The sequence below is a fragment of the Kryptolebias marmoratus genome, linkage group LG2 (genome assembly GCF_001649575.2).
Source record: "Kryptolebias marmoratus isolate JLee-2015 linkage group LG2, ASM164957v2, whole genome shotgun sequence".
In the NCBI taxonomy this organism is placed as follows: domain Eukaryota; kingdom Metazoa; phylum Chordata; class Actinopteri; order Cyprinodontiformes; family Rivulidae; genus Kryptolebias; species Kryptolebias marmoratus.
This window is the reverse complement of record NC_051431.1, coordinates 32,150,899-32,174,868: the sequence shown is the minus strand read 5'-3', so window position 1 is coordinate 32,174,868 and position 23,970 is coordinate 32,150,899. Positions and strand designations below refer to the sequence as shown.

The window sequence follows — 23,970 nt, the reverse complement described above, 5'->3', positions numbered from 1 at the left end:
CACACGGGGGACAGCTTTCGGTGAAGTTTGGTGAGTTTTTGAATATGCTAAGGCCTCCAAATTTGCGATCTTGGAGCCAAAAGAATAATAATAGGAATTCCACGAAATACAATAGGCCTTCGCAGCGCTGTCGCTGCGCGGGCCTAATAATAATAATAAGAAACATAGCAGATCCAATAGGCCTTCGCAGCGCTGTCGCTGCTCGGGCCTAATAATAATAAGAAACATAGCAGATCCAATAGGCCTTCGCAGCGCTGTCGCTGCTTGGGCCTAAACAAATAAAATCAAGTCCCCATTGGGTTAAATGCCAGTGAATAGAAATGAGTTTTCAGAGGCGGTTCTGGGTCACAATCAAGATGGCAGCTTGATTGTGCTAACCAAAAAAACAACCCAAAAACATCTGAGATTCAATTCTACGGGAGATTTTACTGAAGATGGAGGCTATAGTTGTCTCACGACGGAGAAAGATGACGGGTACAGCCACTATTAATGAGGAAGAACCACGAAGCAACCGAAGCCGTTCCCACAAGATGCAGTTGTCAAAATTGAAAGAGCCCACAGAGCCCTGGCCCCCATGCCCACTAACGCGTAATCAAAGTGTCGCTCTATCACTGTAAAGTTTGCCTGTTACAAGGTTAAAGTGGAAGTTATTAGAAAAGCTTGGCAGAACAACAACGAGCGCTTCTATGTCGACCACCAGCTATTCTTAAGAAACACACACAGTATAGTCAAATAAAGAAGATGCTGAAAGAGGGAAAAATTAAATTCCAAACCCCCTATCCTGCAAGACTACATGTGTCTTACGAAGAGGAGACCCGCATGTACCAGACCGCAATGGAGGCAATATCAGATATGGCATCACGGGAACTCCCGGTCACCATCATCCATCCCCCGATCAACCTGATCCAGCAGAAGCTACAGCGGTTAAGCAAAATAAGATATTCTCTAAAATGAGGAAGGAAAAGGTACAGATTGCTATGTTACAACAGACACATCTCACATCTGTTGAACATGAAAAACTAAAAAGGATGGTTTTCTCCAAAATATATTACTCATCATATAAGTCTGCTCATAGGCGGGGTGTAGCCTCTTTGGTATCGCAGGGAGTTCCAGTTGAACTTATTTCTGAAACCAATGACAAAGAAGGGAGATATTCGTTGATAACAGGTAGAGTAGATGAAGTCAATATAACATTATTTAATGTATACGCTCCACCAGGCAGGGACTTCATTTTATTAAAAAAACTATTTGATTTAATGGGACAATCAACTGGCTTGACTCTTCTAAACAAAGAAAATTAAAGTTCTAATGACAGAATATGGTATTATAGATATCTGGAGGAGTTTATATCCAACTGCCGCGATTATACTCGTTTCTCTCATGCCCCTACGGTATACTCAAGAATAGATTATTTTTTCACTTTTAAAAAAGATTGTCATGAGGTTTGTAACATTGACCTCTCTGATCACGCACCCCTATTATTAAATATAAAGTTAGATGAGTACCCCAGAGATACACAGTGGAGATTAAATATGAGTAAACTGAATGACTTACACCTTACAAAACTAATCAAATTTGATATAAATATATTTCTAAAAGAAAACCTTAACAAAGAGGTCAGTCCAGAAATAGTATGGGACACACTAAAAGCTGTTATGAGGGGTAAAATTATATCTTATTGTGTTTAAAAAAAGAGAGCAAACCAACTAAAACTATCAGAATTGAACAATGAAATAAAAGAAGTTGAGACTTCTTGTGTTTACAAGAAAGGATTAAAACCAGAAGATAGTGTAAAGCTGTATAAACAAAGTGAAATCCAACAAGCTTTCCTAAGTTGTTACAAACAATTATACACACAGCCAAACTTAAAAGATGGGCAACAAATTAAACAATTCCTTGAACAACTCAACCTACTTGTTTTGTCATTTGATCAAAATCTAAGATTAGTGGCTAATATCACAGAACAGGAGCTCTCATGCACCATCTCAAAGCTTAAAACAAACAAGTCTCTCACTACAGTGATTAACCTCGACACTGTAAGCTGGGACTTTCTATATAAAGTACTTATGAGGTTTGGTTTTCATTCCAATTTTATTGAAATAATCAGGTCACTATAAACAGGAACAAATGCATGGATAAAATTAAATGGATATTTATCAAAAACGAGACAGGGATGTGGACTCTCTCCCTTACTTTTTGCACTTTATATCGAAACGCTAGCTCAACTAATAAGGCAAACTGAAGGCATCAAAGGTATAAGTAGCTCAGGTGATGCACACAAGGTCGTGCTATATGCAGATGATGTGTTGGTGTATGTAAGTGAACCAAACACGTCACTGCCTACACTATTTCAAAATCTGAGTAGCTTTTGTGAGTTTGCAGGATATAAATTGAATGTGAATAAAACACAAATATTGACATTTAATTATAACCCCCCGAAATCTTTGAGTGCTAAACTAAAACTTAATTGGGACCAGACTGTATTGAAAAACCTCGGTGTTCTACTCCCCAAAGAAATAACCAGTATAACTAACTGTAATTATAAGAATCTCCTAACTAAAATTAGATGGCTTGTCACCCCCATCATGAGCCTAACTCAAAGAATTGAATCTGTTACCAAGATTTATTTTCTTGTTCCAAGCTCTACTGGTAGAAATTACAAAAAAGCACATTTTAGAGTTGGACACTATGCTCTCCAGATTTATATGGCTAGGAACAATGCCAAGAATTAGATTTAAAACACTACAACTGACAAGGCAGGACTTGGCAGGATTCAGATCAGGCATACACCGACAAAGTTTTAAGATGTTTATTGTCAACGGACCAATAGCAGGAACAAAGTCTCTGGACTGGACACTCACGTAACCGCTTGGAAACGGGACCGGAACAGGTAAGTCCTCCGTGAGCTGCTGCTCGGATCCGAACGGGGACGTCCAAAAGGGGCTGAGGCGAGAGGGGAAATCCAAGTCCAGACAGGGGGTCGATACCAGTAAATCCGAGAGTAGAAGCCAAATCCAAAAGGGGCAAATCCAAGAGGCGAAGTCCAGAGAAACGTAGCGAGGTCGAGTACCAGGAAGCAGAGTCCGATAAGGTGTCCAGAAAGGGGCAGGCAAGAGACGTGGGTCGAGAAACAGGCAAGGATCGTGATCAGGCAAAGTCATGGATAGTACGCTGGACATCTACTGGCTTGAAGGCTTTCTATAATCTGGCAGAGAAGGACTGGGTGCTGTGAGTATTTATGCATGGCAGAACAAGTGAAGCAGATGACTGTGATTGTGTGGGCATGGTAACATGGGTGTGGCTTGGAACTGGGATGAATGGAAAGTTACTTGGCTGTGGCATGACTAGAGGCAAGAGGCATGGCAGGAACAGATGGAACTGTGACAACAACTCTCAAAAGAAAAAGGGGGCATGAATGTACTGCATCTAAAGAACTACTTCTACTCGGCACAACTTAAACCCCTGATAAACCTGTGTTATAAAAGCTATAATGCCCGATGGAAGGACATTGAATTAACTCTTACACCGGATCCCCCTCTGCAGACAATCTTGGGTGATAAAAATTTAGAACAGATCCTTGGATAAAATCCCAATTAAAAATCTTGTCTGATGTTAAATAGGAATACAAACTACATGAAAACCTGAAAATTATAAGATGGTGCGCTTATGACCCTGATTTTGTTTAAAATCAAACGGATGATGAATTCTGTAATTGGCCGTCTAACAGTATTACAACATATTTATACTGGACAATAATACTGAAAATACAATACTGGACAAATAAAAGATTTTCAGACACTTGAAATAAGTCATAACTTGGAAAAGCAGGATTTCTACAGATATCTACAGATACGCCACTATCTCAATCTGGAAATTTTTAGACATCTGGATGAGCAGAAACCAGTACTTAATGATTTATTAATGGCATATTAGGCAAAATCCAAAAAGGGCGTGATATCACAGTTTTATAAGGGATTTATGAGTAGAAAAACACACTCAACATCATATGTGAAATCAAAATGGGAAAAGGAAAGTAAAATGAAAATCACAGAAGAGTGGTCCAATTATTGCATGGCATCATGGAAATGTACAAACTCACACTCATGGAGAGAATTTAATTGGAAATGCTTGCTTAGATTTTTTATGACGCCAAAAGAGAAAATTTCTGGTACTGGGGGGAAGCTAAGTTTTGGAGGCGATGTGGAAACCAAACCCAACCATTGGCACATATTTTGGAACTGTACAGTAAAAAGACAATACTGGACAGAAATACAGAAAATACTGAAAGTATTTTTAATATAAGAATACCTTTTAAATTCACCACCTTTATTCTGGGTAACACAGAATCTGTACTTGACAATGCGAAATATTTGTATCAAATATTAATAATAGCCTGTAAAACGAAATGCTGGCTCCTCCCTGAACACCCCCCCCCCNATTGAGCGGACAGAGTGTGTTAATGAAATCTAACAGATGGAAAGATTAACATTTTCAATCCATGTACAACTAAACCAGTTCACGGTCCTGTGGTCCAAACCCCTTGTTCTCTCTTTTTTTTCTTGTTCTGTTTTTGGTTTATTCTCATTTTGTTTATTATGTTGTAAATGGAAATAGGAGTGAGAAGGAATTTTGTAATTGATCACAGACTGGAACTGTGACCTTGAGATGATATCAAGCTAGTGTAATCTTCTTAATGTTTCAAAAATAAAGAATGTAAAAAAAGAAATAAGTTTTCCAACGAGTTTTAAAAAAGGAAAGTGAAGGGGCCTGTGGAACGTGCAAAGGTGTAAGGATTTGGGTTTTGTTTTGTTTCTTGGTTTATTTTGTTATTATGTGTTCTGGTTTTGTCATTGTTGTGTCTTGTCAGTATTCTTTCACTACTCCTCTGTCTGTTTACTTGTCACGCCCATCTCCACCTGCCTTCACTTGTAATCACTCACCTGTGCCCACTTCTCAGAATTATTCCTCTGTCTTTAAAACCCAGTCAGTTTCTCCATTCCCTCGCCAGTTCATTGCCTCAGGTACAGTCTGTCTTTTGTCCCTCGCCTTTAGTCCATGTTTCCACCTTACCTTGCCTCGCTGTTTTGTATTTAGTTGAATTTAGTTTTGGCTGCCACGCCAGCCTTTTTGTTTCCTTTTGTTTTTGTAAGTTTATTTAAGGAGTAGGAGTCTGCGCTCTGGGTTCCTCTCTCTCTCCCCACCTTTTATGACACAAAGGCAGAGCAATCCATAACTTAGGGGCACTAACAGAGAAGGCCGTGTCTTCCGCTGACACCTGGGAATGACAACAGCCCTTGTTTTCTCCGGAACCAAAGCTTTTTGAATCTAGGTCTCAGAGTAGATGTTTTTGGGAAACCCCTTGCAGAGGTGTGAAATCACATGAGAGCACTCCTTATGGCTGCAATCCTTAGGTTTTCTGCACATGCACAAATAGATAACAACAACAACAATTGAGATAGGAAAGTGCTGTTTGTGCTACTCACCTTTTTCAATGTGTAGGAGCGACCCAAACTCAATCCTGGGCAAAGTCCAACATTCTTGTATTCACTACTTTAGATTTAACTGTTTGCATTCTCCATGCACACCTCATTAAAAGCCTGACAGCAGTATTACCAGATATATAATTACAGTTTTAGGGTCAAGTCCTTGTCCTTTTCTGTGCACATGTTCAGCAATTACAACCAGGGGTGGAAATTAAACATTTTCTCCACTAACCACTTTTTTACCAGCCACCATTTTTCTTTTTTCCAGCTGTTGGCAGATTTCTTTTTTTAAAAGGTTGTTTAAAAATAAAATACTTCTGCTTAAATGATTCAAAAAGTGCAAAAAACAACTTTTCTTGAAGTTTCACAAATCAAATAAAGGTTTTCAAATCATACACTAAGATTTAAATATTCTATTACTGCAGAAAAATCTAGTCCAGGTGTGAAGAGTGTTGTAGTGTTGTAGATTTGGAGCTGGAACATTTATAATGTGCTCCAGATGCATAAAAAGTACTAGTATGGCCTTTTCATGAAGTTTCACAAATCACAAACTTGGATTTATATATTTTGCTATTAGTTTAGAATAATCTGGTCCAGGTTCAAAGTGTAAAACTATTTTAGTTTTGAAACTAGAACAGATAAGACGCTCAAGGTAGTGAAAAATTTTGTGGAATCGCCCTTTAGCCATTTCTCGCATGATTTTATTAAATGAAAAAAGCCTGTCTGTGATTGGCTGGTGGTGTGGCTCATTTACATACAACTTCAGTTTCGAGTGTCGACAGAGCTGAGCGCGAGCAGTTTGTCAGAGGTGACAGCCCCCACCTTCTCTGATGTAACGCCCTTTAGACTCAGTAAAAACAGTCAGACACACAAAGCCTCGCAGGTTAACTCAGCAACCATCCACCATTACTTCCAGGGTGGCTGTGGGCCCAGAGAAGGAGGTGGAGGAGAGGAGAACTGTGGCGGAGCAAACAGCCCCCCTGATGGAGGAGGAGGAGGCGTCTGACTAAACTGACCCTGCTGCTGATCCTGGCCTTATTTTTTCTTTTTGTGTGTGTGTGAATTAATAACGATATAAATGTGAGTCAGGTCCGCAGTGCTTAATCCTTCAGTGAATTTTTAGGTTTTTGGAGTTGTGGGAGGGGGCGTGGCCAGCACCAGGTTATTTGCATAATAGTGATGCAGCCCTAAAACCACTCATTCTGAAATGAGCTCAGAACAGGCAGAACTGATCAGGTGAAATCTCAATATCTGAGAATGATTTTGTGTGTTAAATGTAATGAACATCTTCTGTACAGCCCACAGACCTGTCCTGACTTGTTCAAGGAAGCAGAATAGGTCCCCTTTAATGACAAATTCTGAGTCTTTGACCTCATTCCATCAGGTGGACATTTTTAGAGTAAATCAGACCATTTTGCACTGTGTGTGGTCTTTGGAAACACTGTGGCAAGATTGTTGTGGATCTTACGAAAATCAAACAGGCAAGACTCACTGACTGACAATTTTTAAAAATGCTACCTCCAGCATGATTATAAAAATGACATTGTGTTGACTGCCAACACTGAACTGCTGCAGTTAAGAAACACTTGAACATGGTCTCAGTAAATCTTCTTGTAATAGTGCAACACACAAACAACTTATTTGTTACATTTCTTCTCTGCTCTCACAAAAGTTGTTCACTGATTATGTGACTGCTGTAAAACAAAATGTCTGATTCTCACTGCCTCTACCTACACACATTCATTCAAATCAATTTTTTTATCTAGTTTAATTTTTAGTGTTAGTCAAGTGTGCTGTACACACACACCCCTACACATGGACCGACATTCATGGTGTCAGAAGCACAGATGTTTTCTTTGACAGTAAAGCAGATGAACTTTCTAACAGCACTTTTATCACCTTCTCAATTCTACCTCTTTGTATTTTTTTCTTTCTGCGAACACATTCATACCAACATGTCACTCACGCCTTTCTCCACGTTCCTGTGTGTTTTATTGTCACAGTAAATACCTGTACTGAAGCACATGACTAAACACAACTTGGCGCTCATACACACCATGCAGTAACATTCTCCTCTCAGCTGTGAGGCACCCAGACCACTGCAGTATTTTGTCCTTTTCTTCAAAGCACGTGGTTGCTGGTTCAAGTCAAACAGGGATGTCAGTCATTTATAAGTGGTGAGCTCAGATCTCACCACAGATCCTTCATTATGATGATCATCTGCTCTGACATGTCATACTTCACATTCTGCGCACTCATTAAATGTACTGTAGTCACTCGTCCCATTTCTGTCCATCTGTCTTGAGACAGTGGCGCAACATAACACTCATGATGTGATGCATGGGCAATTAGATGCTTTTATGCCTTTTGTACCATAGAAAATTACAAATGTTTATTGAGGTAATAACCATGTGAGTGGAACTGTCTATATGCCATTTGTTTACAGTGTGTTTCTTCATGTTGTAGCGTACACACTGAATACTTCTACTTTTATGAACAAACTGTTCTTTTATCACTTCTCATCTACAGGATGATGATGTGGAAGACGACATGACCCTAAGAGAGGTACGACACACAAACATTACTTACTGATTTTCCAACTTGAGAGCACAGCACAAACTGTTATTTAGCCAATCAAAAAACAGGCTTTCCAGGGTGATTAAACATGTGGAAAAAGGACTTGTACAATGACAAAGTAATCTCATGTTTATAATCTTAGTTAAAGCTTAAAGACTTGAGTCGTAAACAGACTGAAGAAAGTTTCTAAGACATGAAATTGGAAGGGTCATCTTTTCGTGAAACTTCGTCTGCTGATGTTTCTGGAAAGATTACAATACATTCAGACATCTGAACTACAGTGGCTCAGGAGGTAGGGGTTCATCCTGTAACCGGAGGGTTTCCGGTTCGAGCCCCCGCTCCGTCAGTCTCAGCCGTTGTGTCCTTGGGCAAGACACTTCACCCGCCCTGCCTACTGGTGGTGGTCAGAGGGCTCGGTGGTGCCGGTGTGATGGCAGCCTCACTTCTGTCAGCCCGCCCCAGGGCAGCTGTGGCTACAATGTAGCTTACCACCATCAGTGTGTGAATGTGTGGATGATTGTAGTGTGAAGCGTTCTGGGGTCCTTGGACTAGATAAAGCGCTATAAAAGTGCAAGCCATTTACATTATTACTTTGACATTAACACAGTTCAGAGCCATTTGAGTTGCATTTCTGTGAGTATATCTTAGTGAGATTAATTACATAACAGACACAATATGGGAGAAATATAATACAGTGATTAGTGACTTAAAAGAGCTCCTTGTCAGAGCAGAGTCTATTGTCCTGTGATTGTCACCCATTATAGCTTATTGTGACCACCAGTCAGCTTTAAAAACAATCAGAACCAACTTTAAACTAAAACAACACTGTCCTGCAATTCACTCTGATTAATAAAGTTCCTATAAAATAAACATTTATTTGAGAAAGATTTTGAAAAACAGTTCACTGAAACTTTTAGCCCCCAAAAAACAAAACAACCAAATAAGGCCACGTCTACATGATTATTTCCCAGGATGGCTGTTTAATTAACTTTAATCAGCTGCCCAATGAGCAAATGTATTTATGTTTACCCTGGAAGGTCCAGGTAATATCTCTGTTGCTGGCATGGGCTCACATTGTTTCACATTGTGGGAACAAATGACCAGACTAAAAACATGATGCAATGTTTTAAAATGCTGAGCTAGGGTTGAAAAAGAAATAAAAGCACAGTTTTTATTTTTTAATACGAGATGAACTACGGCTTAAAAGCAGTTCCTACGAATTAGAACAATTTTTATGTAAATATTCATAGTTGTCTTTTAAGAAATAATATTATCAGACCATCAATGAGTCCCCTTTCACAGAGGATGATGATGCCACTACACTCTCCATGACTTACATAACTTATCATAGCTGAATTGTGGCAAATTTAGAAAACCTTATGTGTGAAAGCAATCGTGATGCTGCTACACTCATTCACTGAAAAGGTTTTTAAATCATTTTTAGGGAAAATGTAGTCATAAATGTATAAAAAAGATTTAATGGTTCATGAGGCTCTATGTTAAATGGCTTTTTAGCAATGTTTGTATATTTTAGTCTGCAATGTCCAGAGTCATTAGTCTCTGCAGTTTTTATTGTGTGAGTTAAAAGCTGAACCACTGCTCCAGATGAAAGTTTTTATCTGACAAGTACACAAATTAATACATCTCTACAACTCTATTTCTAAAAAGATGCAGCAGTTTCCCAAACCACAGGACACTAGTTTTAACAAAAGTTCAATGAAAGTTTTGCGTAATAGTCCATGTACTGTAGTAAGGGCTTATAAGTGATACTGGTGCTGGACCTTCTTTTAACCTGTTAGTAAAATTTGTTCAGTCTTTGAAACATGAATTTGTGTAACTGAAATCTCAGTTTGTACCTGGTCATATCCCAGTCTGACAGACCTGGCTTATCAGTTTTTCCAGTATGCCCTGATGTTTCAATTACCCTGGAATCTTTTATTTTTGGATATGACATAATTCATAATTCATCCATTGACAGCACCTCTCATTTCCTGTATGTCCAATGCACATTCCTCTTCCTTTATCCCTCCATCATCTCTCTGGGTTTCCTGCTCTATCACATGTGGTTCACCTTAGTTAGATCTGCAGAGTCACTGCTTCTGCCATTGTTTCCCTGCCTTTTTCACTAGCTGTTGTGCTGTATGTGTCACTTGATTTATAATGCAATTCTCTGCCAGGTTCCATTTAATATCTATGAGGAGATGTGATTTGTCAGATGGTGGTTTGGAATATTTAATGTCTTTGCACATCTGATTACAGACTGACACTGCTCACAAAGACATCTGTTATCAGTTTGTACTGAATGTCTTGTCAATTCAAGCTTTACAATCACAGCAAAAAGCAAGAAATAAAATAAAATTAGTCAACAAACCCTGGCTGTAAAAAAATAAATACTGTTTACGGTCTTTAGCCTTTGACTTTAACAAATTGTTTGTTTAACTCACCAAAATTGTACTGAAAATGACTTATCTGTATGATTTTCAGATTGCAGAGTGGGAGGAGAAGCAGCTTGATGAGCAAGTCGACTTCAGCACCTGCAAGATTGACCCTGCCCCCTTCCAGCTGGTGGAGCGCACATCACTGCATAAGGTCTGATTGGAAATACTTTGTGTCTCTTACTGCAACACTAATGAGCCTTCTTATCCATGTCTGTGTTGTTTAGAGTTGCACATTGCCACCCAAAGTTGTGTTCAGAACAAAAAACCTATGGAAATTTATTCCCATATTTATTCAGATTTTTTTACATTAGGCTTTAATTTAAAGCAAAAACAAATGTTGCAGACTAGAATGTTGTTGGAAGTTTATTCTAGACATGTATAAGTACACCAGTTTCAAGAATCCAATCTTCATATTGATATTAGGTCTCTTTATTCCATTTGAGGAACCACCAAACAACGTGAAATCTGCAAAATAAACATGACAATAATAGTTTTAAGCTGATAGTCCAGTGACTAGAGCCTAATAATAAGTCTCTTTTCTGATTGTAAAACGGTGTGAATAATATAATGCATTTAAAACAGCATAACTTAAACATTTATTACTGTGCTTGCCAGGCTGACCTGTTGTAGAAAATAACAAGAACACAAAACATCTCTCACTATTCACACCATTTTCTCATCTTTTTTTGGCACTCATTCCAATTTTGGTGGCATGTAATCATGTAACTTACAGTACAAACTCATTGTTTTACAGAAGGAAATACAAAAAGCATAGGTTACAAAGCATCTGGCATTCATCAACACACAGTAATAAGTCCAACTAGAAAAGTCCTGGAGAAACTTTGGTGGGGCCTGCATCACTTTGTGCATTTATACTGAATGAGGAGGACTCCAAGAGCTGGTCAGCTGTAGACAGGCATCATAAAGGGCTGATCCTTGATACATGAGGTGTCCTTCTTTGAAGTTTGACCTTCCTGCGGTACACAGTTTTAGAGTTAATTCCTTCTTACGCATGTGAACTTGACCCTTGACCTTTGATCTCAAAATCCAAAACGCTGATACCTGAACCATCAGGAGTCCATCTATAAAGTTGGACCTTTCTACTGTACATGGTTGCAGAGTTAGCGCACATAGGCTCTTGTGACCTTGACCTTTGACCTTAGAACTTTAAAATCCCTAGCATTGATTCCTGACCCATGAGGGTTCTAGCTGTGAAGTTTGACCTTCTTACGTTACACGGTTGCCGAGTTAGAGCACGTAGAAGTTTGTGTCTGAAATTTTACCTCATTTGCTTTGGCGGCCATGTTGATATTTTTAGTTAGCATTTAGTATGCGATGGCGCTCTGTCTCATCTACTACCACACCAAATTTTAGCCTCATATGTCTATAAATGACTGAGTTGAAGCTGAAAGAAACTTTAAGGAGTACAAAATGGCCGAAATCAGCACATTTAGCATTAGCAAGGAATGAGTACCATTAGCAGGGATGACTTGGCAAAGCCTATGTGTTGAACAAGAGCTGAAAATACACACACAGAAACCCACACAGGCTCTGCGTGATGTCACACCTGAACATTCCATCACCACGGCAACGCAGCACGACAGGAGGCTCAGACACTAAACTTTCAACTTTTTTAAACTGAGATAATAAAAAACTATACAAGATATCAAAAAGCTGTTTCATTCATCCATCCATCCATCCATTTTCTTTAACCACTTCTCCATTCCGGGTCGCGGGTAGCTGGTGCCTATCCCCAGCAGTCACTGTGCGAGAGGCAGGGGACACCCTGGACAGGTCGCAAGTCCATCGCAGGGCCTGTTTCATTCAGTAATAGTTGAATGTCTTATGTTTTGTTCAAACTTTGAATGGTGTTTCTAGGTGGAAGTCTGCTGAAGTAGTGAGCTTTCAAACGGCAGTAAGAAATTAACAGTTTGTGTGGAGTTCCAATGTATTTCAATGAGAAAGAAACTGCCGAACAAACAGTCGCTGTACAAAAACTATAAGGCAGATTGAAAAATTCTTGGACCGTGAGTGAAAGGAGAGATTGGTTTTCATTACTTGAAAATTTAACATTTCTACAGTGCTTTATGTCAGAGACATGAGAACTTAAAAAACATCCCTCACACCACGATCAGAAAAAACTATGACAAAAATAAATGGAAAAGATACAAGATCTGGAGGGGTCAATCTGCCTTCTGGGGCTACTTGAGACAAAACTATGAAGTCTACAGGAAAAATAGAAACATTGCCTAAAAGAAGACAAAAATGCCTACGTTTTGATACATAATTTGTGTACGTGTCCTAAAAGATGTTCTGCTCACAGACCTTCACCCTCCAGGTCATGTGACCACTCTGTATACTGCCTGTGGGTTATAATGGTGTCGTTTTTTTGTGAATTACGTTCCCACGGTAACTCCAATTGCCAATGAAAAAATGATAGCCCACTTCTTGAGATCAAGCCGCACGTTTTGATACATACGTTGTGGGGGTGCATGCTATGGTTCAGGCTTCATGAAGGGAGACTGAAGAGAAATAAATAATTAAGAGTCTAGTTTCAAGGTGCAGAATAATAGGTGCCTATATACCTTCCCTTGCTTTTCTATGGCAGGCCCCAAAAAGAAACAGAGTTCCAGTGTTGCCATGGCAACATGTAAACACAAAGCAGATAAGCTAAAACATGTGATGACAAACAAAAGAAAACAGTGGCTTGTACTGTACCACCTGACATGGGACAACACATTTTCAGCCTAATTTAAAAACAACTGCCCACGTTGTGCTTGTGTAGATCCTCAGTTATCCAGGACATGGTAAATCCAAAGAAAGGTAAAAAAAAAACAACTGAATACAAGTCTCCTCAGATGAGACGCAAAGTGTATCATACAGCATAGAAGTCTGTTTTTGTTTTTTACTTTTACTTTAGATCCACCCATGTTATTATCAGAAATGTGACCCCAGTGGACAGCTTATGAAGCTCATTTATAATAGTTTTCCTACTTGACAAACCAAATGTTTCCTAATTGGCCGCTTGGTCGAGTGGGTTGAGTGTTTGTTCCTTAATCAGAGGGTTGGGGGTTTGATCCCCAGTCCCTGCAATGTGTCAGTTTCCTTGGGTAGGTCACCCCCACTGCCCAACAATATGCTTGTTGATGTTTGAGGGAGAATATAAAAAAGGACTGTCTATAGTGTGTAAAAATATATTAATGAAAGCACTGTATGAGTGTGTGAATGAGAAACTGTGAGATGCCTTGCAGAATCTGAAGAGGTTAAAAAGGTGTTATAGAAATTGTGGACCATTTACTTTGTTAGGGTTGGGTTACAAATGCACCACTGATGTGAAGCATACCTGCAGGGTTAGTTATTTTGTAAACTGATGGATAGTAAAACAGGTCATGTCAGTAGAAATAACCAATGTATGGTATGGTCATTGAGCTCCCTAATTTCTCAGTTATTTGTGTAATACAGTCAGTATGTTTGTGTTTTATTTAGGGATGTCCCGAACAAGATTTTGTTTTTGTCCCTGATCTGAATCATTTTCAATAACAATTGCTCAATACCAAGTCTCAACAATACTTGCATTATTTTGCAACTTGTTCCTCAGATGCAGACAGCGTTGGGAATAGTTTTTTGTACTCCTTCAGTCAAATTGAATTAAATGATAGGCTTCATTCATGATGTTACTCATGAACTTATGAGCCTAATTCCATGTCAGGGTAATGCTCCTAATTAGGCTTCAGATGGTGCTGGCAGCTGTGATGGTGCTAACATGGCTCCGGCACACATATTTCCAAGAATATACATCACAGCGGGTACTGGTTTGTGGCTGCTGTACAGCAGTAGTACTGCAGGTCAGCTGATGTGACGTTAAACCATCTGTCAGGAGCTGAAAGTGCCAGCGACTTCAGTACTGATGAGTGAAAAATGTCTTGCTTGGTACTCCAATCTGATGCTCTCTACCCCATTTTGTATGCACAATCTTTTGACAAACTTCAGATTTCATTCAACAAGCAAAGTAAATTTAGTCAAACCTAAATAAAAAAATTTATTTTAATATTTTATTTATTTTTGTTTATTGAAGGGGGACAAGCAATGAAAAAAAAACAAAGTTTCATAGCAGAGTAAAAGTGAAAGTGCAGCATAAAGTAAAGTTAAGGCTCTTCAGTTCCCTTATTGCAGCACATTTATTTACCTTGGAGGAAGTTTTGTCTTCGGCACACGCTCACACACACACACGCTCACACACACACACACACACACACACACACACACACACACACACACACACACAAGAATACAACCACACAAACAGAATTGAAAGTTGAAATACTTCCTGCCTAGCAGATGTGCACAGAGGAACTTTGGCTTGCCAGCGGCGGTGGCAGCACCTAATGTCCTCCATTTATAACGCCACCTTCTCTTTCCAACGTCCTCGGGGCTTGCTGTGAATACTCTTTAAACATTTAACAGGGATTCTGCACCAATCTATTTCCTTCCCCTCCCTCTGCTCGCTGCTCAAAGCCAGTAGCACACACAATCTCTCAGCATATTAAACACTACCTCTGCAAGGATAGGTATCCTTTCTCTAGCTTCTATACATGTTTATTTAGTTGTTGTATGTTTGCAATTCTTTTTTGTCATGGAATATTTACTGTGTGTAACAACTTGTTTTTTCAGTCACTGTTGGAGATTTTGGTGTATCTTGCAATTGCAAACTTAACATATTGGCTTTTAGGGCTAAAAGAAAACCCAAGTTTTAGTATTTTCATTAAAGAAACAATTTTTGGAAGCTGGATCACTGCTGTAAAATATTGAATACTTTAAAAAAAAGTATTTTCAATCACATAAGAAAAAACATAACTTGTCAAAGGCTGTTCTTCAGAAACTAGTCCCAACATTTAGGTTTAAATTTAATCTTTATTAGATAAGTCTAGAAGAGAAAAAGGTACATATTTCTGTTGATCAACTAATCTATTTATCAGCTATTAAAATTCACCGAGACAAATATATATATGTGTGTCTGTATGTCTTTGATATTTCTTAGCAGAAATACTTTTTTCTAAAGAACTGGGACTTTTACAGAGGGTCTGATATAAAGACTAAACTCAATTCTGTCAAATATACATTTTATATTTAGCTATGAATATGAATTTATTTAGCTCTATGATGAAGAGATTGTCACTGGGCAATTAAAATTTAAACCAGTCATACTGAAAACTTCAATTTTATTTTAATATTGAACAATCACAAAAACAGTTGTAAAAAATGTGCATGGTTTGCAGTATTTTAAACAACAGCATTAAATTAACTAAATACAGTTGATAAACTTTGCACTACTCTTTCTCCAGGATAAAAATATGTCCAGACTTTGTTGGGTTTGAACATGTGCACTGAAATACAGTGCCAATAAAAAGTATTCACCTCCTTGGATGTTTTATTCTCTTATTACTGTCATAAATCAACCACAGTCAGAAGTAAACTGCTTTCTTTCCAAAAAAACTTTCATTGTCAGAGTGAAATCAAATTTTGACATAGCAATACTAATTAAATGAAAATATATAATGTAAATTAAGTGACTACATAAATATTCACCCCCTTGAAGTGACTATCTGAATTCAAAAATTCACACGGTTCATTAACATCGAGTCTATGAAACACTTTTTGATAAACTCCTCCAAGTGTTTGTTAGGTTTGTTTGTTGGCATATAACTTTCTTAGTTCCATTTATGTACTTTGAGCAGAGAGAGTGTCAAATGTCTGAAACAGCCCTTTTTTATGTGAACGCACAGAGAATAAAAGTAAACAGTCTGAGTTAAAGTAATATCAGAACCACCATTTGTGCTACATATCTCTTAGTAGCTTCTTAGGTTTTGTAAAGCCAGGCCACTACGATTTTGAACTCTTTGTAGTATAGCTCTCTGATGTACTGACTAGTTTTTATTCTTTAAACAACCACATCAAATGACCTTGTTGGTGTTTTACTTCTTTAAGTCTTTGATTCTGATTTTCTGCCCCTGTTAGCTTTAGCCCATTGGTAGGAAGGTGAAGAATAAGGGGTTTCATTCTTTGGCCTCTTCAGTGTGCTGAAGGGTCATTGTGTAAAAGACTGGGACATCACTGTCCTTAAAATGCTTATCAGTGTATAAATGAAAATGTAAAAATGTTGTATATACAGTGTCCAGTATGCACTATATGTGTATATCTGTGTGAATAAGTGAATTAGAAACATGCAGACATGAGTGTAGACTATTTACCCTCTATTGGGCTGTTCCTACATATTGTTCACTGACAGTTAAAAGCAGTGTACTCATTCTGTGGTCATTCATTGGTCATAAAGATTTGAGCAAAAACTGGGTACATGGTAATGGTAAATGGCTTGCACTTTTGCATTTTTTGCGGGCTGACAGAAGTGGTAGTGGCAAAGGAGGGTGAAGTGCTGTGTAGCACCCACAACTTTTTCTGTCTGCACTTTTGATAGTACTTTTTTCCTCTTATAGCAGCGGTTATTTAGCATTAGCAGTACAGTTTTAGTGTTTCGTACAGCAACATTCAAACTGGCTGTATCCAATTTAGCTAAACAGTTTAAATATAGTGAGAATGAACTCTTGGATAATTAAAGTCAGTGGTGCATTGCTCTAAATGAGCTCAGTTTCCAGCCACAATTTCTATTCAGTGCTTTCCCTGGTTTACTTAACGATTCGTTCTCACCATCCCTTTCTTATAGACTCACACCATTTTCTCTCTGCTGGGCCTTGACCATGCCTACGTCACCAGCATCGGACGCCTCATTGGGGTGGTTTCCCTCAAGGAGGTAAGTCTTCAGTGTCTCAATGTAGTTTTTTTTGCTTCCTTTTTATTTGACATTTCATACATAATTGCATAATTTCATACATAATTGCATATGAAATGTCATTATTTTTAGAAGTGCCTTCTTGCTTTCTAAATATTTAACGTAAGAATATTTTAAAATTTCCTGTACACAAACTGCATGTTTTTTTTTATTATTCATATAAGACTGTCACTGCTGTTTTCATGCACACAAACAAAGGCCTTCAGTCTTCTACAATGATTTGCCTTCCCTCTGTTTGTGATAAACAGCGACAGAAAAAAGGCTGCTAAATATTGCTGTCTGGATCGACTCTGTGTTTCTCTCTTCCATCTCTCCGGCCTCAGAAACAACCACTCAATCTTTCTGAATCATTCAGCAAGTGGAAAGTTGAATGTTGATAACAGTGAGGCTGTTAACGTCCAGATTCCCAGAGAATCCTGCAAATTAGGATAAAAGTGTCAAAGTCTGTATAGTTACCCTCCAGAGGTCTCTGATCAATTATGCCCGATTGGCCTTTCAAATTTTCGAGATGGCGGCCATTTTTCAATATGGCCACCACAATTTTTCCCGAAAACAAGTTTTGTTGAAAATTTCTGTCAGTTTCAACAATTTTTATGATTTGCATGATGATAGCCTACAGATTCATGGCTTTCAGTGTTTGAGTTATAGGGGTTCAGTGGTAGAAGTAGTATCTTTGTTCATATGTCAGCCACGTCACATGGATGGACGACTGTCACTGGACTTCACCACTGGCCTAACTCTCATCTATGGCTCCAAGTAGTTGCTACAGATATGGGAAATCCTTTTCAAGAAGAGACAGCTGGTGTGCTAGCACTTGACACCAAGAATGTTTCTGATCCCATCCTTGCCAGTATGGTCACTACTCACCCTCAACTAGGCAAAGACCATTTTCAGTCATTCATGGAGGGACTGCAGAATGAAGATGAATGTACATTCTGTTAGGCTATAAAGAAGAAGAACAACTCCTTCAAAAAAGCATCAACTCAAGCTGGAAACTCAAAGGAGAAGACACTCAAAGATGACTGTCAGCTGTTTTCACAACTCTTCATTTCATGCCAGAGTAGGCAATGTGACTTGCAAGAATTCTTCAGACATGAGAATCAGTCATTTCTAGCTTCTCTCAGTGACGTTGGCAGGCTCCACACACTGACTTACCTAGTTACTTACTTAGCTCTGACACCGGTCATAAAGGGACCTAACAGCCCGTATCAAAGGGGCTCCCGGAGCACCCCCCACAAGATTCCCCGAGGGCCACGGTCGAACGCCTTCTCCAAGTCCACAAAACACATGTAGACTGGTTGGGCGAACTCCCATGCACCCTCAAGGACCCTGCTAAGAGTATAGAGCTGGTCCAGTGTTCCACGGCCAGGACGAAAACCACACTGCTCTTCCTGAATCCGAGGTTCGACNATCCGACGGACCCTCCTCTCCAGAACCCCCGAATAGACCTTACCAGGGAGGCTTAAGAGTGTGATCCCTCTGTAATTGGAACACACCCTCCGGTCCCCCTTTTTGAATAAGGGGACCACCACCCCGGTCTGCCAATCCAGAGGAACTGCCCCCGATGTCCACGCAGTATTGCAGAGTCGCGTTAACCAACACAACCCTGCAACATCCAGAGCCTTAAGGAACTCCGGGCGAATCTCATCCACCCCCGGAGCCCTGCCACCGAGGAGCTTTTTAACCACCTTTATCCTTGAGGTGTAGGTGAACAGCTGAGTCCTATCCTGAGAAGCTACTCTCCTGAGTTGTGCCATGTATCTGTGGAGAGGCTGTTTGGTTTCTCTAATATCTAAAGTCTGCACATTCCTCCCTGCTCTGAACTGCATACACCACTCAGATACTCCAGAGATACTCAGAAGGAGTAAATGTAATCCTATTACATTTAAAACTCAAAAGGACTCTTTGACAGAGGCTGGTCCATTCGAAGAACAGTGCAAATCTACATTTGTGTGGCCCCAAATGTCTTCAAACTGTCTATGTCCACTGGGGTCTTTACAGATAAAGCCACAAACAGAGCTGTAGCATAAATAATGACATGGGTTTTGAGAATGCATTCACTTTCTATAGGTGCTTCAATTTGAGTATATGTTTGGGCTAGCTGTACCTTCTTTTCTAACTTTTTTTATTTGCTCTTCCAGCTCCGTAAAGCCATTGAGGGCTCAGTGACAGTGAAAGGCGTGAAGGTACGTCCACCTCTGGCCAGTTTCAGGGACAGCGGCACCAGCAGCAGCGAGACTGAGGCCACTGAACTCCACAAGCTGTGGGACCGCCACAAGAGTGTGTCGCTGCCTGGTGATCGCACCCCGTCAGAGTCTGATGAAAAGTCCCAGTGAGAGGCAGTGGGAAACAAAGATCAGTTGAGATATGAGAAGGTGGAGGACACACTGAGGTATTGAAGCTCCAAAGCCACAAACATGCATAACTCCTCAGGGCAAAGGATCAATATTTATTTGTGGAAAGCGTTATACTGCTACACAAGCCTCTTCACCTCTCCTCAGCTGCACCTCTACTTCTTCCATGCCACCCGTTTTGTTTCATGACCCACTTAGTGATTTGTCCAAGAGCCTTGCACTAACCAAGCCAGACACTCTGCAGGAGGAGCGGAGCACCTGCCTGTGCCCTGCTCTTTGTGTAGCCTTGGGAGCCCACAAAAGAACACATTGATCAAGCTGGGACTAGATTTTTTAAGGGATGTTTTTGCTTGTGTATACTTTAAGTTTGAATCGAGCATTAAATCTGAAAATTTATATTTTGAGCAAGTCTTCCACTTTAGGAATGAAACTCCCCAATGGAAGAAAACTGTAATGTGTGTGTGTCATGTGTGAATGTGTGAAACAAGAAAATGTGAGTGCAAGTGACTTTATCCTAAAGGTTTTTGTACTGCCTTCAGAACACAATTTAGTGTTTGTTTTCTTTAGTTTTTGTCCTAACAAATCAGATGATCTGAGCTTGACTGGCACTGGCACTGCAGTTCATCACACTAACAAGCACTGAGCTGATAATGAAACGGATGCCTAAATATTGTGTAGTTTCCTCTGTCTACCACCTTGTTGCCTCTGCATACTCACTGAAAGACTTTCATGGTCAAGTTAAGAGTGCAGCCTGTTAGCAGCGTCAGAGGCACCCGTTTCGTCCTTTCATATTGTAGCTACAGCCTCGCATAACGTGAGGCAGATGCAAAAAATGCGCACAAACAAATAATTGCAATAATGCTGTTGAGTGGCTGTTTTTTTCTTTCAGTTTTTTTTTTTTTTTTATCTAAATATACTTTTCAATCTGCCCTCAGAGTATGGCTGAAGTGCATGAAGAGAGCAGGAAGCAGGGGAGGGGAAAGAAAGCAAACAGGAAGCCAATGGTCATTGGTAGGAATGAACACATTATTACCTAACCAGCTGCTTTGGGCATCATCAGTCTGCTTTTGATCATAATACCAGCTAACATTTATCACCATATCTCAAACACACAACCCAAAAAGATACAGTTCAGATGGTATGACACTAGGTATCTCAATAGAGGCTGGTAAGTAACTCAGAATTGGTTTTTAGTGTTTGCAACAAAGTTTGGCTGCATCTTTTAAAAACAGTTTGTAAAAATCACAATATGTTTTCCTGTGCATAACTTGCAAAATTGTATTCTAGCCCTTATTGCCCACATCGTATCTGCCTTGGCTCACTTTGTACCCATTTTAGCTACCACCCCCATGTTTATGGTTTAATTTACTGGAGTACACTTTAGAAATGATGTCACGCAGGTTTGGACTAGTTTTTCAATAATTATTTATCTTTAGTATGGTTTTTAGACCAGGCTGTGTTTTCTGTCAGATACAGCTCTAGTGCTCTTGAAATGGGTTAAGATAAAATATGTCCCACAATTTTTTTGAACATGCTCACTTAACTAAAGAACCACTTAAAGAAGCACAATTAGAAAATGTAAAACTAATACAGGGAATCTACAACTGACAGAGATACTTTTAGACAAAGTTTAATTAGACAACATCCAGAAAATTGTATTGTTGCTCTACATCCTCGGTCCAGTTAGCCAACATCCTGAGGCTTTAATACTTTAATACAGTTTCTTTTTCCTGACATGACAAACAGAAAATATGTTGTTTAATAATTCATGTCTTCCATAATGCTTCGAGTTTTTCAGTTCTTTCTATATATTGACAGAAAAACATTAATAATTTTTTCTTCTAAATCTCTACTTTTTTTTACCCTTTACAGTTTTGATGCTTTATATACACTCCCAACTCTGTTGCCATGTGCAATGCTTTCAGTGAGTTTGATATTTCTGAAAGGCTTCTTTCTCAGCATGACTTTGTGTGCAAGAACGAACGTGGCATTTATTTTAGACGATTCAAATGTACCAAACAAAACTGAGACAAAAATTATATTCAACATGAGAGTGATATTGTGTCTGTATTTTCTGATAACTCTCTGATGAGTTTTATTCATTATCTGATTTTGAATTGGATATGCGGAGTTTGGGTTATGAAACTTACATATTTAATATCATTCCTTTAATTTTAAAATCATGATTTATGTCTTAACGAATCTGACTGTTCTCTTTTTTTAAAGAAAAGTTGGACATGGTTTTTATTTGTTATATTATGTTGTCACATTTTGATGATTTAAAAGTTGATTGCAATGATCATTAATATTTTTATATTTGACATGCTGTCTGAGACATTTTTAAAGTGCATATGACACGGAGGCTTCCAGTGTCAGTCTGATGTTAAAACAGAAGAACTGTGATTGTGAAGACATCAACGTGTTCATTCCACAAGTGCCTCCTCTTCTTCTCTTCTTCAGCTGGTTTTCTCGTCATACACATGCAGATACGGCACTTTTCTCAAACACATTAAAACGTTAGAGCAGTCTGCCATTGTCACCATAGAAATCCCCGTGGCTGCTCACCCCAGGGACTGACTGCAATTTACTGATTTCTTCATTTGTTTGTGCTTTTTATTGATTTTCATCGATGTGCAAGATCCTTTTTACATTGCTGCAGATGTTTCATCTCATTTTCTTTCAGACAAACATGGAGCAAAGTAGCTGCATCTTATCAGTCTGAAATAATCAAACTGAAAGTTGTATTTTGATTATTTTTTGTGTGTGTGTATTGATGATTTGCCTTTTGGTAATCAGTTTGTGCAATAACAGTTGTTCATCTCATTTTGTAACCCTGTTTTAACTGATGACATGAATGCAAGATACCCTTATTTTTGTAAAGAAACCTGAAAAAGAGTAAAAATGTTTTCTGAGATCCAGAAGCTCAGTCTGTGTGATGCAGTAAATTTGAAAGAGAAGGTTTTCCAAAAGCAAACGAAATTCAGCATTATACAAATCCAGTTTTGAGAACTTTTGGTTGTTGTTTAAAATGTCAATAAAAACAGAATGCAATGATTTACATATTTCATATACCCATATTTTATATAAGACATCAAATGTTTAAACTAAGAATTTGCACTTTTTTAAAGCGCATTTTGAATTTGTTGGTGTAAATACATCTCAAAAAGTTGCGACAGGGGCAACAAAGCTGTAAAATTAAGTGGTATGAATGATTTTTCCAACTAATGAAGTTGATTAGCATCAGCTCAGTGAGAGGACTGGGTACATACAGTTATATTTAACAATTGCACTGGTCATGTGACCTTGTGATGCACTGCAGCAAAGGCACCCTTTACCAAAACTGGCAAACGTCTGCACTTGGTGTTATTCAAAATTGGCTAAACATCCTTGATTAGGGGCTGAGTGCGGAAAAATACCAGAAAGTTGTGTGTGCTACGAATTTGGAAAATGTCTCATTTCACAAGTATGCAGATTTGATCTTATTTACCAAGTGTGAATGTGATCTGACCTTGAACTTTGATGCATAACAAAGGTAGCTAGCTTCAGGTACAGTTGGGGAACTTTGCACGGTGAGGTCTAAAATCTATTTATTTTAAGATATTTATGTTTATCTAAACTGTTAATGTTTAATTTTCAAAGTTTTGACATGAATCCTTGTTGAATTCTTTTTACCTTTTCTCATTTTTAATAGTGTAAACACAGTGTTTGTTTGTACACGTGTATGTAGGTACAAAGTCATCAAATAGTTGAAAAGTCTTGGAACCATTAGAAGTCAGTCATAAATTAGTGACTGATCATCATTATTTATACACAAAATATTTTCCTTATATAATATCTAGCTGTTTTATGATTAGTGTATGATATTAACATTAATTCTGAATTATGTTAAGGTATTGTAAAGAGATTAAAAATAATTTGGGACACAGATCCAGCTGGGCTTGCTGTTAATTAAGGCTATAGTACCTAAAACGACACTTTTAATAGTGGTTTCTAATTAGCTTTTTAACACTAGAGGTGCATTTAGATTGTATGTATACACCAGAGAGCAACGTCTTCAGTAAAAAGTCTATCTTTATTATGTTGATAATCAGTTGTTATGTCTGCTGTGAGCAGGACGCCATCTTAGCTTCTCCACGACAAGGGGCTGGATAAGCAATGCAGACTTTTATATAACTCTATGACTGGGTATAAAAAGAGCATTTTAGTGAGATTGAATCTTTCAAAAGTAACAATTTCAGTGGAACAATTTCAAAATAATGTTCCTGTATGGAAAA

At 38.7% G+C, this 23,970-nt stretch overlaps 1 protein-coding gene across 5 annotated transcripts in view; it reads left to right on the top strand.

Annotated features, from left to right (window-relative positions):
* The window catches only part of clcn2b (chloride channel, voltage-sensitive 2b), a 204,581-nt gene extending 181,823 nt beyond the window's left edge, over window positions 1-22,758 (top strand). For all 5 annotated transcript variants that reach the window (XM_017436968.3, XM_017436967.3, XM_017436971.3 and 2 more), the window contains 4 exons: window positions 8,013-8,048; window positions 10,545-10,649; window positions 17,217-17,303; window positions 19,484-22,758. In XM_017436968.3, the coding sequence (XP_017292457.1) occupies window positions 8,013-8,048; window positions 10,545-10,649; window positions 17,217-17,303; window positions 19,484-19,678 (423 nt within the window). In that variant the 3' untranslated portion in view covers window positions 19,679-22,758. The remainder of the gene's footprint in view (window positions 1-8,012; window positions 8,049-10,544; window positions 10,650-17,216; window positions 17,304-19,483) is intronic.
* The last annotated feature ends 1,212 nt before the right edge of the window (window positions 22,759-23,970 follow it).